This window comes from Paralichthys olivaceus, chromosome 9, assembly GCF_024713975.1.
Source record: "Paralichthys olivaceus isolate ysfri-2021 chromosome 9, ASM2471397v2, whole genome shotgun sequence".
Taxonomy (NCBI): Eukaryota; Metazoa; Chordata; class Actinopteri; order Pleuronectiformes; family Paralichthyidae; genus Paralichthys; species Paralichthys olivaceus.
Genome location: NC_091101.1, coordinates 17,539,619 through 17,556,496, shown reverse-complemented (window position 1 = coordinate 17,556,496; position 16,878 = coordinate 17,539,619). Strand labels below are relative to the sequence as shown.

Sequence of the window (16,878 nt, the reverse complement as noted above, 5' to 3'; positions counted from 1 at the left end):
CCAAGTGTGTGCGTCAGTCTGAGTCAGATAGTGTCTCATTCTGTCTCGTCATGTGTGTGCGTCAGTGCTGTTGCTGAGCGAAACTCGCTCCAGGGGAAGAAATGGAGGAGAGTGTATGGGAGGGAGGGAAAGAGGCAGGAATGGTGGGATGATGATGATGATGATGATGATGATGAGGCAGGGGGTGGAACTGGGGGCTTGACTCTGACGACACAAATGCATCAGCCGCATTAAGTGCACTTTATTATAAATGCATTTGTATGACAATCAAATACACTTATAAGCATCACAATAGAACACTGGTCCACAATGTCCATTCTGCAGTAAATAAGATGTTTAGAATATATTCCATCTTAGGCAATAAAAATCTCTTTCTCATTTATATATACAGACCAATAACAGTTTCATACAAATGTACAAATGTGTACAACCTTTCTGAAAAGAACATATGCCTACATCCTCAGACATAAAGCATATGCATTAACATCGTTTTCAAATATCACTCGTACAATAATATAATTTTACATGTATATTAACTTAGCCTTTAATAGCTAGAACGTAGGAATCAATCCTTTACTTGACCGTAGACAACTCTACGTGAGCATGTCGACACCATGGGAATAGTACCATTCTCAACCCGTGTCGCTTGGTAACTGAATAGAAATAGCACCCAATCCCTATTTTCATTTTTTAAAACAAAACTTTAGTATTCTAACCCCTCTCAAAAAAGAAGAATCGCTCATTCACATAGTCAATTGTGCCTCACCACACCGCGCTCCAGTGGAGCAACGATGCTACTGTCCATGTTGAATGGACATGATAAAGAGTTCAGCAGGTCAGAGCCGTTTCAGGCACACAGGAGCCGCTATAAGCTGCCAGCATTGCAAATATTGATGCTGCAAGAATATCCAGCCGACTGCCCTCAGGCCAAGAGGGACCTGAAGAGCGCACATTCAGAGTCTAATGTACAGTACGACGTAGCAGTGGATTTGTGGCATGATCAGATCTCCAGCAAACCTCCAGAAAATCTCTTGTTTGGTGTAACATCTCGAAAACCAATGGACACCGTTAACATTCTTGAGATCTTCACATGCCAGATCTCTTCACATGTTTTCTTTTTTGTTTGCACATCACATCGATACACAAGATTTTAGATGGAGAGATAAATATGAAATGTTAAAGGTTTCAAGCACAGGCCCAAAGCTCAAAGTATCTCAGTCTTTCAGTTGAATATTAGAGTTTGGATGTAGCCTTTAAGGCTGTGAGGTCAAACCAGAGCTGAACCAGTTCTGGAGACTGGACTGAAGAAATCTGTGTTCTTTTGATGTATTGATAGGCATCATCCTAAGGATGTAAACAATTTGTAAACATTTGACTTCTCATACATTTGAGGTTTGGGTTTGCGTTGCTGCATGTCAGGCAAAAGTGCTATAATTCATCTCCCTATTGAAACGTAGCAAGAAATGTGTTTTTTTTTTTGTTCACAACAGAGTTTTCACTACGAGTGAATACAGATGCGCATCTGGAAGTTAAACAGCGCTTACAAGTTCAGAGAGGTTTCTCTGTCAGGTTATATCTGGAACTTGTGTCACAGAGAAGCTGAGAGACACCACATGGACTCAGAACCCAGTCAGTTATGGGTCCATGTGGTTACACCATCATGTAAATGTTGCACCAGTTTTGAAGTAGTATACAGACTATGACCGAACAAAAATATAAAGCCAATCTTTGTTCTTAGGAGACATGTAGGAGTTAAAGTCCTTAAGTTGTATATACATTATGTATATTTATACACTTAATAATTTTTTACTTTTCAGTAAAAGGGGCTCCACAAAATATGACAATATGCCATACTTAATGAAGTAAGTCACAGACTTATTTTAGAACGGAGGAACACTTCCACTCCCATCTGAAAGACAAAGAAGAGAAGAGAGAGAAAGAAAGACGTTAGTGGTGCAATTTCAGAGAATGTTTTTTTTCATCTCATTTTCACTAAGTTTAAAATTGAGAAAATGAATCAGATTCTTACCTTTGTGGAAGCACTGTGGCGATGGATGACATTGGAGTTGATACAACTCAGGTTGTTGCCCTAAGCCAGGGGCGATCGAGGCACCTGCCCCAAACATGGGTTCCAGGACGGCCAGTTCCTCCAGGAGGGACTGAGTGCAAGACACGGCGGGCGTGGGCGAGCCGATGGGCGTGGAGGTGGAGGGGCTGGGGGAGGCAGTGAGAATGAGGGGAGGGGAAGCTGGGATGGAGGAGCAAGAGGACACAGGAGATGACACCACCTCGATCTCCATTGCTTCCTCCGCTAGCCCCTCCCCTTCCTCCATCACCCCAGCCTCAGAAGCCACTGTCGCCCCGCACACATCCATGGAGTTACATTGCGCCGATTGGACGCTACAGAAGTGGCCCACTCCCTCAAACTGGGAGGGTTGGTGCCAGCAGACTGGGATTTGAGGAGAACCTGGGCTGGAGTGGTTGGGCATAGGAGAGGTGCATGGGGAGGGGAAGGAGGGGACGGGTGTCTGAGGGGGAGCGAAGTCGTCTTGGAGCAGGGTTTGTAGGATGCTCTCTTCAAACAGAGAGTCATCTTCATCTAGGAAGATGGGAATGTCCAGACCTCTCCATGCTTTGATGGGATAAAACTCCCTCTGCATGTGGACTGATTCGACATCAGGGGTTTCTATGGTGGGGGACAGGAAGGGGGACGGAGGGGAGGATGAGGGTGACATGGAAGGAGGAGAGAGTTTGGACAAGAGTGGATCCAGGTAGAATCCCTCTGCCAATGAGCTGATATGCTGAGCTAAGAGAGAGATCTCTGCCCTCTCCTTCTCCCTCTCTCTCTCCAGAGAGAAGAAGGAGAGGCAGGGCTGTTTGCCAGGTGAGGCCTCTGGTGTGAGAAGGCCCTCAGGGGGACACTGGAGGGGCCCCATTGGGACATCTACATACAGTGGACCCCGTACCTCGGGCAGGGTCATCACTGTGCAGTCGCCATCTCCGGGGCTGTCGGGTGTGGGGGGCAGTTTCTCATAGAGGGAGCCGCTGCAGGGCTCGACGGGGAAGAGAAGATCAGTGGATAGGTTGGGTAGAGTGAGGGGAAGCTTGGTAGAGAGGTTTGTGGGGGGAGCAGGGCTGGAGGCGGTAGTTGGTGGGGCAGTGGAAGATGCTGAGGGGGCCAAGGAGGTGGTGGCAGAGGCTGTTGTAGCAGAAGGGGGAGGTGTGGTAGTGCCGGTGGGGTCGAAGCTGAAGAGGGGCTCACTAAACGGGAAGCTAGCACCACTAATAAGGGGGGTGTAGGGTGGGGTGCACACAAACTCTTTGGTCTGCTGAACTTGTGAGGTTGGGACAGGTGGGAGGGGCAGGGGAAGAACTGGCAGCGGAGGGTCGAGCTGGAAGGATGGCGGCAGGAGAATGTTCTGGGTTAAAAAGTCTAAGTCTGCCACTGTTTCAACGGTGACTGGGGTGGGGGAGGCAGCAGCTGAGGGGCTTTCAGTGGGATGCTGCTGAAAGAAGCTTTCTTCCTCCAAAGAGGAGATACTGGAGCGGGGGTCGCCCTCCACCTGCATGGCTTCGGCAGCGGAGCTCCCGTGGTCGTCAGAGGAGCCTACGCTGCAGCCAGCGGTGCTGAAGTCAAAGGACTGGGCCGACAGACCGCTGCTGCCTGGGGTGAAGACCTGGTCTGGGCTGGACAGGGTTTCTGGGGACTGCAGGCTCAGACCCTCTTGCTGAGAGGTACCAGTGGTCAGGACCAGGGTCAGCTGGGTCTGCTCTGAGCTGAGCTGCTGACGCACTGACCAGGCCTCAGACTCACTAAGAGAGAAAGAGAGGAAAGGGGAAGTTAGGATAATAACATTACTTTATTTATCAGCCTTCTGTTTTGAATTTGATGAGTGGTGTGTGTAAGTGAGTGAGTAAATACCTGATGATGTAGTTGTTGCTGCTGATAGGAATGTCTCCAGGCTGCAGCTGTAGAACCATGTAAAGCCAAACCCACGACTGGTCCTGAGCTTGCACACGAACCACCATCTCAGCTCTGCCCTCGCCTCCTTCTCTCACTGTTGAACAACAGTCACAGCACAAGTTGGCATCGGTTTCTAATCCTATTAATCATCGTTTTTCAGCGTGCCAGTGGGCACAGTGTGTGTAATTGTGTGGGCACAGATGGTTGTAATTGGTAGGTATATGTGAAGAGTACACTTACATAGGCTGCGGTGCTGAGCGGAGGCATGTGACAGATCCTGTGGGTGGAGGAGGCTGTACCAGGAGCGAGCGCGTAAAGCTGTCACATCAAAGCCAAGATAGGCGCTCACACTGCAGGGGAGAGTGGGTGGTGATGTGTTAGGACGATAATGCTTTACTACTTCAGTAAACATATACCACATGCCTTTTCATATTAAAGCAACAGGTGCAGGGAAAGGATGCTTTCTGTGAACTAACCTGTCCTGTGCTGTCTCCAGCCTCATGTCCCGGCCATGATGGGAGTAGAAGCAGGACAGAAACAAGTTGGCCTCGGCCTGAGGAGGGGTGGAGGTCATGTCCCTCTCTGCCCCGGTGCCAGCGCGTGTCGGGTGGGGCTCCAGTGGGGAGCAGAAACACACCCACACTGGGTTGGAGGTCCAGTAGGACCCGGCAGCAGGAGAGGTGGTGGGGGGTGGGAGGCAGCGAGCTCGGATCAGAACCAGCTTGTTCCCAGCACTCTGCCTCCGCACAGACTTAGAGGTGTTGAAACGACAACGGAAGAGACGGTCTGCAGAGGAGAAGAGAGGGGGCTTATTAAAATTCACATTTTTTACATTTATTATTTAGTAATGAAGTGGAGTGAAACAAATGTACATTTTTGAATTCACATTTTTTCATTTTTCTTACCCATCTCAAGTGATGTAGAGGCTGACAGGTTGGTCCTCATGATAAGGTGGTCTGAGGCGTCGATGATATCATACACACTGTCTCCCTGTGCCACAAGATCCACCTGTAAAATGACACACATGTTATTTATTAAGCCCAAACCGGAGCTTGAATATCCCGATATAACACAGCAAATCATTTACTTCTGTGTAGACTCACCATGGAGTGTCCGAGGTGCTCGGAGACGCTGTCTGCCATGTACAGGAGCTTCCCTTCTCCAGTCAGCAGCATCAGAAAACCTGGCAGTGCCTGCATCAACTCCGACAGCTCGTTGCAAGACAGAAACTGCGTGCTCTCCTCAAGACTAGCAGCAGTTCCCGCTTCTGGAGAAAAGGAAAAAAGGTGGAGAGATGGAACAGAGAGGTGTGAGATCTCTTAATAAATCAAACATAGTGATGATAATAATGAACAAGGCACATCTGATCACCGCAATATAGAAAACAACAGTGGCTGCAGTGTGTTTCAGCACCATGGACAGCGGCGTGGCTGGATTTATGGCGTTAGAGCGTTTCAGCACCACGGACAGCGACAAATTGTCAGTGGAGCATTTTTTTTTATGAACTTGTATATCGATCATTATCGATCGATCAGTGACCTCCAGCTGCTCAGTGTGTCTGACACCATGTAGATATCAAACCACCTGCCCCTGCTGCCGCTCACACACTTGTTGATTCCCTCCTGTGAGAGATTTTTGCAGTGAGACTCATCAACAGGTCGTTTTTCATTCAGAGGGAATTCATCCGTACCTTGAGTGAAGAAGACGGACTTCCTGGTGTACATGCAGGCCAGCGACATGATGTGCAGGTACGAGAGCCGCGCTTTATCTGCGTCGGAGATGGGCAACAAGTCCTTCAGGTACCGGATCTCGGCGTTGATCTGGTCCCGTCGAGCCTTGGACGCTCCTTTGGTTGAGCGGTACATCGTGGCCGGTTGCTACGCTGAGCTGCGCCCGAAATTCCCGCAGATACGATGAGTTGAGGAGTTGTAGAGTTGCGTGAGTGTTGCTCTCGCTGCGTGTCTCGGCTGAAGCCTCCTGGTCTCTGAGGTGTTTGAAGAGAGAAGCTCGGAGTTATTGGACTTTCATCTCAGCTACTGTTGTTTCCAGAGCAAGGTTTGAAAACCTCCTCCTGTCCGCTCTGAGTCTGCCTGAGCTCCGCCACAGCGTCCAGCTCGGGTGCTGGCCGGCTGCTGGATGTCGGTCCCCCCTCTCGGAGTGCAGGCTGTGGTCGCCGTCTCTTGCACAGAAGTCCGAAGCCCGTAAATCTGGTTGGGGGACTCTGCTCGCGGGTCCCTTATATAGCCTGGGACTCCTCCGGAGCAGGGGGGCACCCGACGCACCAACACCGACGTAAAAGGGAGGGAGGGGGGAGGGGGGGGAGGAGATATCAGTGCTGGCAGTGGTGAAACTCTCCCCCCCTCCCTCACCCGTGCCCTCTCCTCTCAGTGACTCTTCCTCCGACGTCAGCGCTTCCCTCTACTCGCTGATGACGTCGGTCTGAAATCGGGAGCTCCGGCGACGCAAAAAGCCCGATTTGGACAAAACCGAATAAGGGGCGGGGCGAGCGTAAAACGTAAACGGAGTCACCGGACTCCGGTGTATTGGAGGAGGAAGAGGAGGAGGGAGGGGGGGATGCAGAGGGAGGAGGGGGTGAGGGAGGCTGGGTTGCATACGAAACAGGTCTGTGTGTTTATGTGTCTGGCACCTGAGGCAGGCTCCCCTTCACCGCCTGTGCGCACCGGTCCTGTCGGTTAGAAACGCGGCAGGTGCGCGTTATATGTGCAGAGGCATCATTGACCGCTCCACTCCACCACATGTGTTTTCATACTGTTCGTGTGAGAAATGTGAGGATGCTCAGATTTACCGCAGAGCTGCACGGACACAGTCAGCCACCGAGCTGCTGTGACTGGGAGGCGGACATGGATGCTGATGCTGAGGCTGTCACATCATCTCTCATCGTCTCTCCTCCGTCTTTTATGAATGGAAATCATCCCTGAGCAGCTGTAAACGCTAAAACGAAAAAAAATGAATTTATGAATTTGACGTCAGCGTCCGATTCTTAAGTTTCTGCTTGTATCCGGTGACTTCACAGCGATTTTATATTGTCTTAAGAATCAAGCGTTGTGCAAACGTTATGTTTTAATATTGTCCCTGTGACAGACTCTGAAAGGATATATTTGTGCTTTAAATGTGTTTTTATTACTATATGTAGCCTATTGCATATAAACCACTATTCTGACAACATAGTTTGACATAACAATTATTGAAATTATGATTTTCTTATAGGAGTAAGATAACATAACGTTACATATAGCATAACATATAGAATAAGATGACACATAACACAACATAACATAACATATAACATATAACATATAGAATAAGATGACACACAAGATAACATAACATGAGATAGCATAAGATAAAAAAAGAACGTTTAACTTATGTTGGACTAATCATAGAAAACCGATCAGGATCAGCTTTACATATAAGAAACAGTCTAAACAGCCTGACACCATCAACGATCATGAAATAGTTCCACAGTCATTTTCCTCTTGACTTTGAACCAAATGACGCGCATGTAGGTGTCAGGCTCCTTCTCTCTGTTTACAATCAATATTCTCACATTTATTTTAGTCGATGCCATTCATTTATAATCCAAAGCGCGTGCACGCGGCAGCCGAACCTGTCACCGTTATGCACGTGCAGGTGGGGCGCGTCCGTGATGCTTCTAAAAATAGATTTCACCGGTGACCGACACAAGGACCGTGAGGCGCGCCCCCGCTTCCAGCTCCCATCCTCCTATTTATAGGAGGAGATCTCACATTTAGCGTCAGAAATAGATGTGTAGTGCATGTGAACACACACACACACACACACACACACACACACACACACAGAGAGAGGTTTGGGTCTCACCAAAACTTCTTAACCATGACCAATTCATACCTTGAAATTACATTTTGCTTCATTCAGACTGAGCCTCGGTCCCCATGAGGTCCACTAGTCCTGACAAAATCAGTGTTTATGCTGGAAAAGGCCCTAAAGAGTCAAAAACTACGAATATATACACACACACACGCACACACACACACACACACACACACACACACACACACACACACACACACACACACACACACACACACACACACACACTTGGGTGATGCAGGATCATATTTGTTACTCACATCGTTTCCATTTCTGTGTGAAGAGCAGGGAGGGGTTCTGGGTGGAGGCAAATGTGTTTCTGTGAAAACTGAATGGGGAGAATGTTCTGGCACATTTTTCCCTGGACTGGTTCAACAGGACATGATTTAAAACCTAGTGAGAAAATGGCAGCAGTGGAAAACACTCAGATGCAGTTTTTTTTGGTGCAACCCAGCTAAATGAAGTCTGCTACAACAGTCCTGAGATAAACCCTCGAGAGGAGGCAGCTGCAGTTGCTGCTGAATCGTCCTGTATTGTTCTGGTTTGTGTTTATTATTTAATTTCTGTCCTGTTTATAGAAATGAGGGAAGACTAAATAACAGAAAGGCCTCAAGTTCAACAGCCTCCTTAATGATCATAAAGTTGAATCAACACTTTTAAACTCTAAAGCATCTTCAATAAAGAGTCAACATTAAAACCTTCACGGTGGCTGGATCTGTTTCAGGACCTGATCTATAGTTTCAGGATCTTTAGCTGGACCTGTCCCCGGAGTCTATTTGATGAAGGAAACACTGACCGCTTTGATCCGCTGTTTACCCACCACAACACTTTTCAGTATGCAGGAGATAACACATATGAATCATCCTGTTTGTTGTTTGGGACCTTCAGCTTTACGTGCCTCAGTGCCTCAGTGTCTCAGTGCATGCGTGTGTGTGTGTGTGTGTCTTTCTTTTTCTTTGAGGTTTGTTTTTGTCTCATATTTCTCTTGGTTTTCTTATTGGAAGCTCAGACTCAGCCATGTCTGCATTCTTGATAGTTGTTTCCCATCACTGGTTTCTGTTTATAACCTAAAGGTGTCCAATTTCTACCAGATGATCAGAGAAAACAATTTTTTCCCCCCTAAAGATACTTTTAAATGGACCTTTCCCACTACACAACCTCTAGTCCTCATTTTCAATATATAGTGTTTTACCAGAGGTCATTGATGCCTCAGAAATAAGACATATGTGTTTGTCATCTTCCCTGCGCACCACATGGACGAGCTGTGCCCCCGGAGCAGAGAGAAATACATCACACGCCGCTCTGTTTCTATAACGGGGATCATAATGTGTCAGGACGATGACATCAGTTCTCCTTTTGCCTATTCTGGACACACCATCACACTCATTCATTAGCGTAGTCCACTCAGAGAAGACGTAATTGTAGGTTACGGAGCAGAGGTGGTGCAAGTCATTTTTTTTCCAGGTGACTATGAAGTTTGAGTCATGCTCTTTGTCTCAGCTGCATAAATAACCTTTTGTTTGGTTCAATGAGAGCCCTGGTGAATCAGTGTGGTGTCAAAGGTCATCCAGGTAATAGTCCTGTTTCAGAGACGACGTTGAGCTGCCACAGGCCGGTTTCTTCAAGACGTCCAAGGGGCAACACTGAAAACTGCGTCATGTGTGATAGTTGTGAGATATAATGAGTTATATTTTCTGTCCGAGCCATTTTAGCCTTAGTGACATTTAATCTATTATTTCAATTAGAAATTATAAACTTATTAGAACACACATATATATATATATACATATATATTTATTTCTTAGGTTAACAAAGGGGTTTTTAGTGGCTGCCTTCATTTCCAAACATTACAACTTGTTTTTAAGTAAACTGCACCAATTGGTCATGTGTCCTCAGTGTCACTCCAAACATGTTGTACACCTGTTTCCCATCATGATCCATTGTTTTTCTTCTCTGAGTGTTTCAGTGATTTTCCTTACTTGCTTAGTTTTCATGGTCACGAATGCTGCAGTTGTGAAAGTCCTTAACTGAAATGTATTCATATTATAGAAAACCCAGTTTATGCATCGTGATTTGTTGAATAGCACCAAACCACTGATCCTCTGCTCCCCTCTCTCTCACCTTAATGTGAGTATTTTCAAGCAAATCGTTGATTACCAGTATAAAGAGGTAGTCATTGATTCCCTGTTGTTTTTCGAGTGGGCGGCTCCATGTGAATCTCATTTTCACTGAATTTGTGACCAGGCACAGATCACTGTCTGCAAACTGTAATGTTTTCAGAGCTTTTAAAAAAATACAAACAATCACTACTGCTCAAGTTGCTCTGAATGAAAATAGCACTCGTCTTCAAGCAGGAGCTCCCAAAACAAAACCCCTCTAAGTTTGTGTGTTTGTTTTTTTCACCCGGCAGTCTTGTAGGTGCTTAAGCTGTCCCGGTGTCCCACACACGCTGTTGTCTTGAGTGCTGCCATTGTATGCGGTTGTCATGATCATCTCTGCTGTTGTGTTCGTATCGTAGGTGGGTGGCGGGGAGAAGGACGTGGCTGTGGAGAGGCGGACGGATGAAGAGCGAGGGGTCGCAGGGATGAGTGCCTCGTCCCCCTGACAACAAATGGACTCAAATGAATCCAATTAGTGGATCGTCTTTGTGCCAGAAACTCCTGTTTGTGTCAATATTCATGTGGAGACTCATTTAATCTTATAACCCTCTTAAACACAATCAAACTAAGAGAGCTCGATGCACTGCAATTAAGAAAAAACATGCAAATAGAAACTAGAATTACTGCACTGCCTTTGTTTGCATCCACCAACCAGTACACTTTCTGTGTATATACATGTATTTCTACTTTTATTCCAGATTCATATAAAGGTCACTGTGCTCTTTGACCTTTGACCACTGAAAACTAATCACTTTATCTTTGAGTCCAAGTGACAGCTGGTCAAAAGTTGAAGAAATTCCCTGAAGCAGTCTTCAGGTTTCACTTTCAAGAGACCGAAAACATCTTTTGAGGCCACGTGACGTTGATCTTCAACCACTGAAATCGAATCAATTTATCAGTGAGTCCAAGTGAATTGTGCCAGATGTTGATGAAGTTGTTTTCTTTATTTGCGTTGCGTTGAGCGCTCTCTGCCACTGTACAATCACTCATCCGGGCACATTCCTCCGGCCGCTCATTCACTCACTCATTGATTTTCACACTGATTCATTTATAACTCTCTCATTCACTCACTCAGTATTGGTTCACTCAGTCATCCTCTGTCACTCACTCACAGCAGCATGTCCAGTACCTTTTAAAAGATATGAGTGGTGTTGGTTATTAATGAATCTCTCTCTTTCTCTTTGTTATTGTGCCAATTATCTCCGTCCACTCTGTGTTGTGTTGCAAATAGATGCATAAAAAAAACCCTGTGAGAAGAGGCCAAGCTGGAAAAAGAAGACGGGACTGCAGACATGTCAGAGCAGGTTGTATCATGCACATTTTTTTTATTGTGTGTTATAGAAAGAAATATCAGATAATATGACCAGGTAAACGTGGAAACTCAAAAATATGTTTCTTATGTCTGTGCTTGTTTGCTAGTTAGTCTCCATGCTGAAAACTACAGGACAGATTACCATGAATATTGATGAGATATCTCTATTTATGTTAGACACTATCTTTTCTCATAAATGTTAAATATGTTATTATATTGTTTTTTTTGTTGATGTGCTCTGTTACACGTGGCATCCATTGCACTTCTGTCTGTCCTTAGAGAGGGATCCCTCACATGTGGCTTCTAGTTTTTTCCCTGATAAAAAGTTTTTCCTAACTCTAGTCGACAGTTAATGGCAGAGGAGGTTGCACCTTGTTAAATCTGTCAATATCGGTTACACAAATAACATTTGAATGATTGATGTGTCACAGATAAGGATCTCATGTGAACAGGGAACAGACCTGATATGTGAACTCTCACAGTGTCTGTGAAAAGCCTGTTGAAGCTTCTGTTTGTGTGACAGGAGTTCATTCAGTTTTCTATATGAGGTTCATTAAGAAAAATAACACAGAGAGACACAATTTAGTTTGTAGTGAAGCTGACGGCTCCATGGACACGTCTCAACCACAGGGTTTTAAATATCACGCTATTATTTTCTTTAGGTTTAAGGACAGATTTTTGCTCCTGGGGGAAGTTTGTGGTTTTAAACTCTTCTTTCTGAGCAGAGAATCACAAACACATGATAAACAGCTAAACATTTTACAAACCTTAAGTAGAACAATTACATGTAAAACCTGTAAATTATTTTCTATTGATAAAAATTACTTTGCCATATTGTTTATTAACCAGCACTGATTTCAGAATTGCAACAGCGCCTCCGAAAATGTGCTAATTAAGCCAAACTGTCATGTTCTCACTCGTTCATTCACATTCACTCCTTCATACGCCCACAAGTTCCCTCGCACACTTTCCCAAATATCCTCACTGAAGCACATTTTGCTCACTCGGCCGCTGAGTAGCTCACTCACACTGTCATTAACAAACACTTACTCTCTGTCACTGTCCTCCACACACACACTTACCAGATGTACAGAGCACCAGAGTATTCTGGCTCTTCCTGCACACACACACACACACACACACACACGCACACACACACGTAGTCATACAATAAGAGAGAAAGGGATTTGCAGTGTCAACAGGTGTGACTTTCGCAGCTTCGGCCGTTGGCAGACTAAAACTGTGGATGAGGGATGAGCAGCCTGTTCCTCCACAACCTTAGTCATCACATCACAGGGAACAGAGTGGATAGATCATCAGTCTCCACACAGCTCCATCACACTGTGGTGTGAGTTATGCAAGTCCATTACAGTTAAAATGTCAACGACTACACCAATGATGGCAGATAGATTGTGTTTATCTCAAATGTAAATGTGGCCCATAAATAACCGGGTTATTTTTGGAGCACTTGAGGCTGTGAAGTGCCGGAGACGAGGGGCTACAAGAGGCGAAGGAGGGGTCGAGTTGTGTAGAAGATAATGCCAAGGTACACAAACAGCGTGGTTCTCATCCCAGAGGTGAAAATCACTTGTCCTGAGACCAAGACCATCTTTTCTCTTTTCAGTTTATTTTTACATCCAGAGTCAAGGTCTGCACTCTGCTTCTTGAAAGGAAGGAGCTAATCTGTCGCCTAGCAACACCTCCCACTCCTGCAACGAAGCAGGAGAGAGAGAGAGAGAAAGAGAGAGAAGGAATGAGAGTAAAGAGGAAAGTTGAGGGAAGAATTTAGAAATTTAGGGACAGAGAGGGAGAGAACAGCTGGGGACATGTTCAAGTGACTGAGGAGCTGGAAGACGGACATTTGTGTTTGAGATGTGAATCATAACATCCTTAGAGCTGGAAGTAGATTTATTATCATGCATGTATAACTTTATGATACGTACATTTATAAAGGATACATACATAAAATCCATATACTCATATTCACAGTCAACCATACCTGCTTATTTACTTATATCAGGATATATATTTATGTACAGTGTGTATGTGCATTTATATCTCTTTTTAGGTGATGCACAAATGCAGTAAACATCCTCACGCAATCACTCTTCCATCACTTTACTAAAGTACGTTTCTCTATACCCATCATTTTATAAGAGATCTATAGAATGTACATTTTTCTCATTTTGTAAATTTTATTTTATATTTTCACATGATCTCATGACAACTTAATTTTTAGTGCTGCTGTAACAAGTGAATTATATTCATATACAATAAAAAAAATGTTACCATAAAGACACTTACATCTTCCATTTATATACTCAGATTTTCTCTGGTGCATTTTGTCTAATTATTATTATTATTGTTATTTTTATTATTATCGTCATGTATGAAGGTCCTCAGCTTAATGTCACCGGTCTCAACACTGGGTCAGTAGTACACATGTCAAGACTGATTATGTATGAGCTGCATCTGTATGAGCTGCATTTTGTTTTACATCTTTTTGTCAAATGGCCGTCAGCTTTTTAAAGATAGAACATTTAAAAAACGGACAGAGTATATTGGGAAAGATCCTGCACTTGAGTCAAATAAATATGAGAATGCTTCTATTGTGTGGTCTATATCTCAGACCCCTGGACCACCATGATGCTTCAGCTTCTCTGTCTTATTCAGAAACTCTGCACGTAACTCAAATCCTCTCTCTTCTGAAGGAGGACACGTTGAAGAACTCGACAAAAATAAGTTTAACTTTGTATATCAGTATATGTTCTTCCTTTCAATCCTTTTGTCATCCCTCAATTGTATCACCACCCTTCAGGTTGGAAAATATGATTCATTAGCTTCAAAGTGTGTCTCTCAACGTGTCAGCAGCACCACAACGAAAATAACAACAATAAAAACATCAGATTAAATAAGCACTTTTCATTTTTACCTCTGTCCAGTATAGAGTGAGAGATGTTGCAAATGTTTAAACTCGTAATAATAATAATAATAATAATAATAATAGTAATAATACCTCAGTTCATACACAGACATGCTTTATCTTTACTGCATGTCACTGCATCTTATCTGAAGCCTGACGGATCCATCGACGGACAACTTGTGAATATCAACCATACAAACACCCACGCATGCAGCTCCACCCACACTCCCGCTCCTCACCTCCCGCCTTTATCCATCACTCGCTGCCTCCCTCTCTCTCCGTTTGGCTTTGTGAGCCAGTAGCCTTGTGCCTTTTCTCTTCGCTTTTCAATGTCCAGAGTATTTTTAGCAGCCGAGCCACAGAACAGGGGGCAGAAGTTTTTCACCAGAGCTCTTCAGTTGTGTTCAAGTTCTCTGTCTCCTCAAGGTCCTTAAGTTTATACTTAGACTCACTGGAGAACATGGGGACAGTGACTCTGTAAATAGGCATAGACGTGTTTCTATTGAGGATGGAGTCTGCCGCAAGAGGCTTTATCATAACTGTGAGATTGAATGTATGTCATTGTTTGCTCAAGGATGAGATCTGTACCAGAGAGCTAGAAGTTGTTTTAACCATCAGGCTAATGATTTTATTACAAAAAAACAATTTAAATGGGAAATCGTCAAATACAACATTTCCATCCATACAGTGTATGTCATTTGTATTTTTTACCATATGGCTTTTTTTGTGGTGCACATATGCCGTTCTCCTGTGTGTACTGTAACATACCAGCACAGACACTGACTCTCTCTCCCCACAGTAAGTTGGTGCTGATGCGGGGTTGCCATGGTGACGTGATGTAGATGTGTTACATCATGAGAGACCTCCTAGCAGCAGATCTTTCATTGAGACACCCTCTCTACCTTTTTATCTCCCCGTTTCTGGCTGCGTGTGCCTCGCTCCCCTCGATTACCTCTCGTTTTCAGACCAAATCTCCACCACAGAAATCCAATCAGCAAAAAGACAAAGACATAACGTGCGGGTGGTGTTGCATACGGTGAAGCTGTGATTTAAATTTCTATCATCTGGACATATATGTCGAATAAGAGCAGATAGAATGAGGCGTTGCATAACGAAAGCCAGAAAGTGGGTTGCTGAGCGCGAGGGAGGAACATATGTTACGTCGGCCTATAAATCACGTTTGTACCTTGTTATTTTCTTCTTCTAGATCTTTTGTTCTCTTTTTTCATCCGCTCGTCCTCTTTTTTTTTCTATCACCGTCCTTGTGCAACGTGCCTCAAAATACATCCCTATTGACCCGACATTTTGATAGCGGTCACGTCTCCCCTCACATAACCATCGCATTTTGCTCCATTTTGTTCTCCCCCCTCCTGCACCATCTACTGTCTCGAGCAATTTTCTGATTCATTCATTCTGGGCTGATTCATGACTGGACCGGGTCAATTACCTGTCAGCTGTGGCTCGTTCATTTCATCCAATTGAGGATTTCTACCCAGAGCGCTCCAAAAATACATTAGCACACAAACAAGACCTGTAGCATGTCAGCTGGAAAACACGTAACAGGTTATAGACAAGCCCATATTCCAGAAAAACAGCCTGTTATTCAATATTTGTATATGTTGGCTCGTTAAATGGTTTTGCCTTGTAATACTTGCCTTGTATACTTCCACTCCATTACATGTATTTAACACCTGAAGGTTTCATCTTCCCTTGAGATTAAGATTCATAACATAAAACTTATTAAAAACCAATAGAATACAGCACATTGTAGAAGTTTAAACCAACCTCTTTGCATTCTGAAAGCTTACAAAACACAGAATCTGTGAGTTGAGGTCTTTATTCAACACGTTTTTTATTTGAAGTGTTTGAGGCTCCAGACTGTCCCTAAGCAAAGACGTTGTACACCCTCGTTAAAAAGTGTTTTTACTTATTTAAACTGCATTTTACTGACAATACTTGATTAGATTCTTAAATGCAGGACTGGCAAAAGAGTAGTTTACATTGGTGTATATTACTAAAGGGATTGGTGTTAATACTTTTTTCCGTCACTTTACACTGTAATAAGTAAAAATCTTGCATTCAACATTTTACCTCGATAAAGATGCATACATCTTGATATTTATTGTACCAAAATTACTCATGCAGAATGTTCAATTTTCAAATAAAATATATTATATAATTGGAACTATTGATGCATAACTGTGTTCATAATTGTTAATGTTGGATTTCTTAAACTCTCGTCATGAATCAGTTATATTTAGTTATGTTTTTTAATGATCTGAATCAACAAAGTAAGTAAAGTAGTTGTAGGTGTTTCTAAACTACAACATTCCACTGCTGGTTAATCCACATCCTCCAGTCGTTCTTCATCTGAAGTCGAAAAAAAAGCCTCAGCAACTAAAACTCACAGCCTGAACATGTTTCACAATCAGTTTGTGTTTTCAGATTCACAGAATTCCTCTCCAGCTCCTGCTCCCTGGAGTTCACATACCTTTCAGTGTTTTTCTTTTCTTTTCTGTTATTTTTCTCAGGGCTGAATGTTTTTTCAGCATAGGTCCCTTTTGCTGCCACCCACACATCCATAGCAACACGTCGTCGTTTCTTGGTTACCACATTTACGCAACGAGTAAAGACATTGAAGGTAGAG

The 16,878-nt window shown here is 44.1% G+C and overlaps 1 protein-coding gene across 1 annotated transcript; it reads right to left on the bottom strand.

Annotated features, from left to right (window-relative positions):
- Positions 1 to 221: 221 nt before the first annotated feature.
- On the bottom strand, positions 222 to 6,185 carry npas4a (neuronal PAS domain protein 4a). Its single transcript, XM_020112489.2, has 8 exons — positions 5,655 to 6,185; positions 5,068 to 5,231; positions 4,870 to 4,972; positions 4,441 to 4,750; positions 4,205 to 4,314; positions 3,923 to 4,058; positions 2,030 to 3,813; positions 222 to 1,909 (listed from the first exon to the last, which is right to left on the bottom strand). The coding sequence occupies exons 1-8, from the start codon at positions 5,827 to 5,829 to the stop codon at positions 1,881 to 1,883; spliced, it is 2,811 nt and encodes a 936-aa protein (XP_019968048.1). The 5' UTR covers positions 5,830 to 6,185; the 3' UTR covers positions 222 to 1,880.
- Positions 6,186 to 16,878: the final 10,693 nt, after the last annotated feature.

Bases quoted from the DNA above. Each gene is read 5' to 3' on its own strand.
- npas4a (XM_020112489.2), bottom strand. From the start codon at position 5,829: ATGTACCGCTCAACCAAAGGAGCGTCCAAGGCTCGACGGGACCAGATC. The intron at 4,315-4,440 runs GTTAGTTCACAG...TCTCCCCTGCAG, and splicing joins CTGGAGACAGCACAGGACAG to TGTGAGCGCCTATCTTGGCT. The intron at 1,910-2,029 runs GTAAGAATCTGA...TTTGTCTTTCAG, and splicing joins GCCACAGTGCTTCCACAAAG to ATGGGAGTGGAAGTGTTCCT.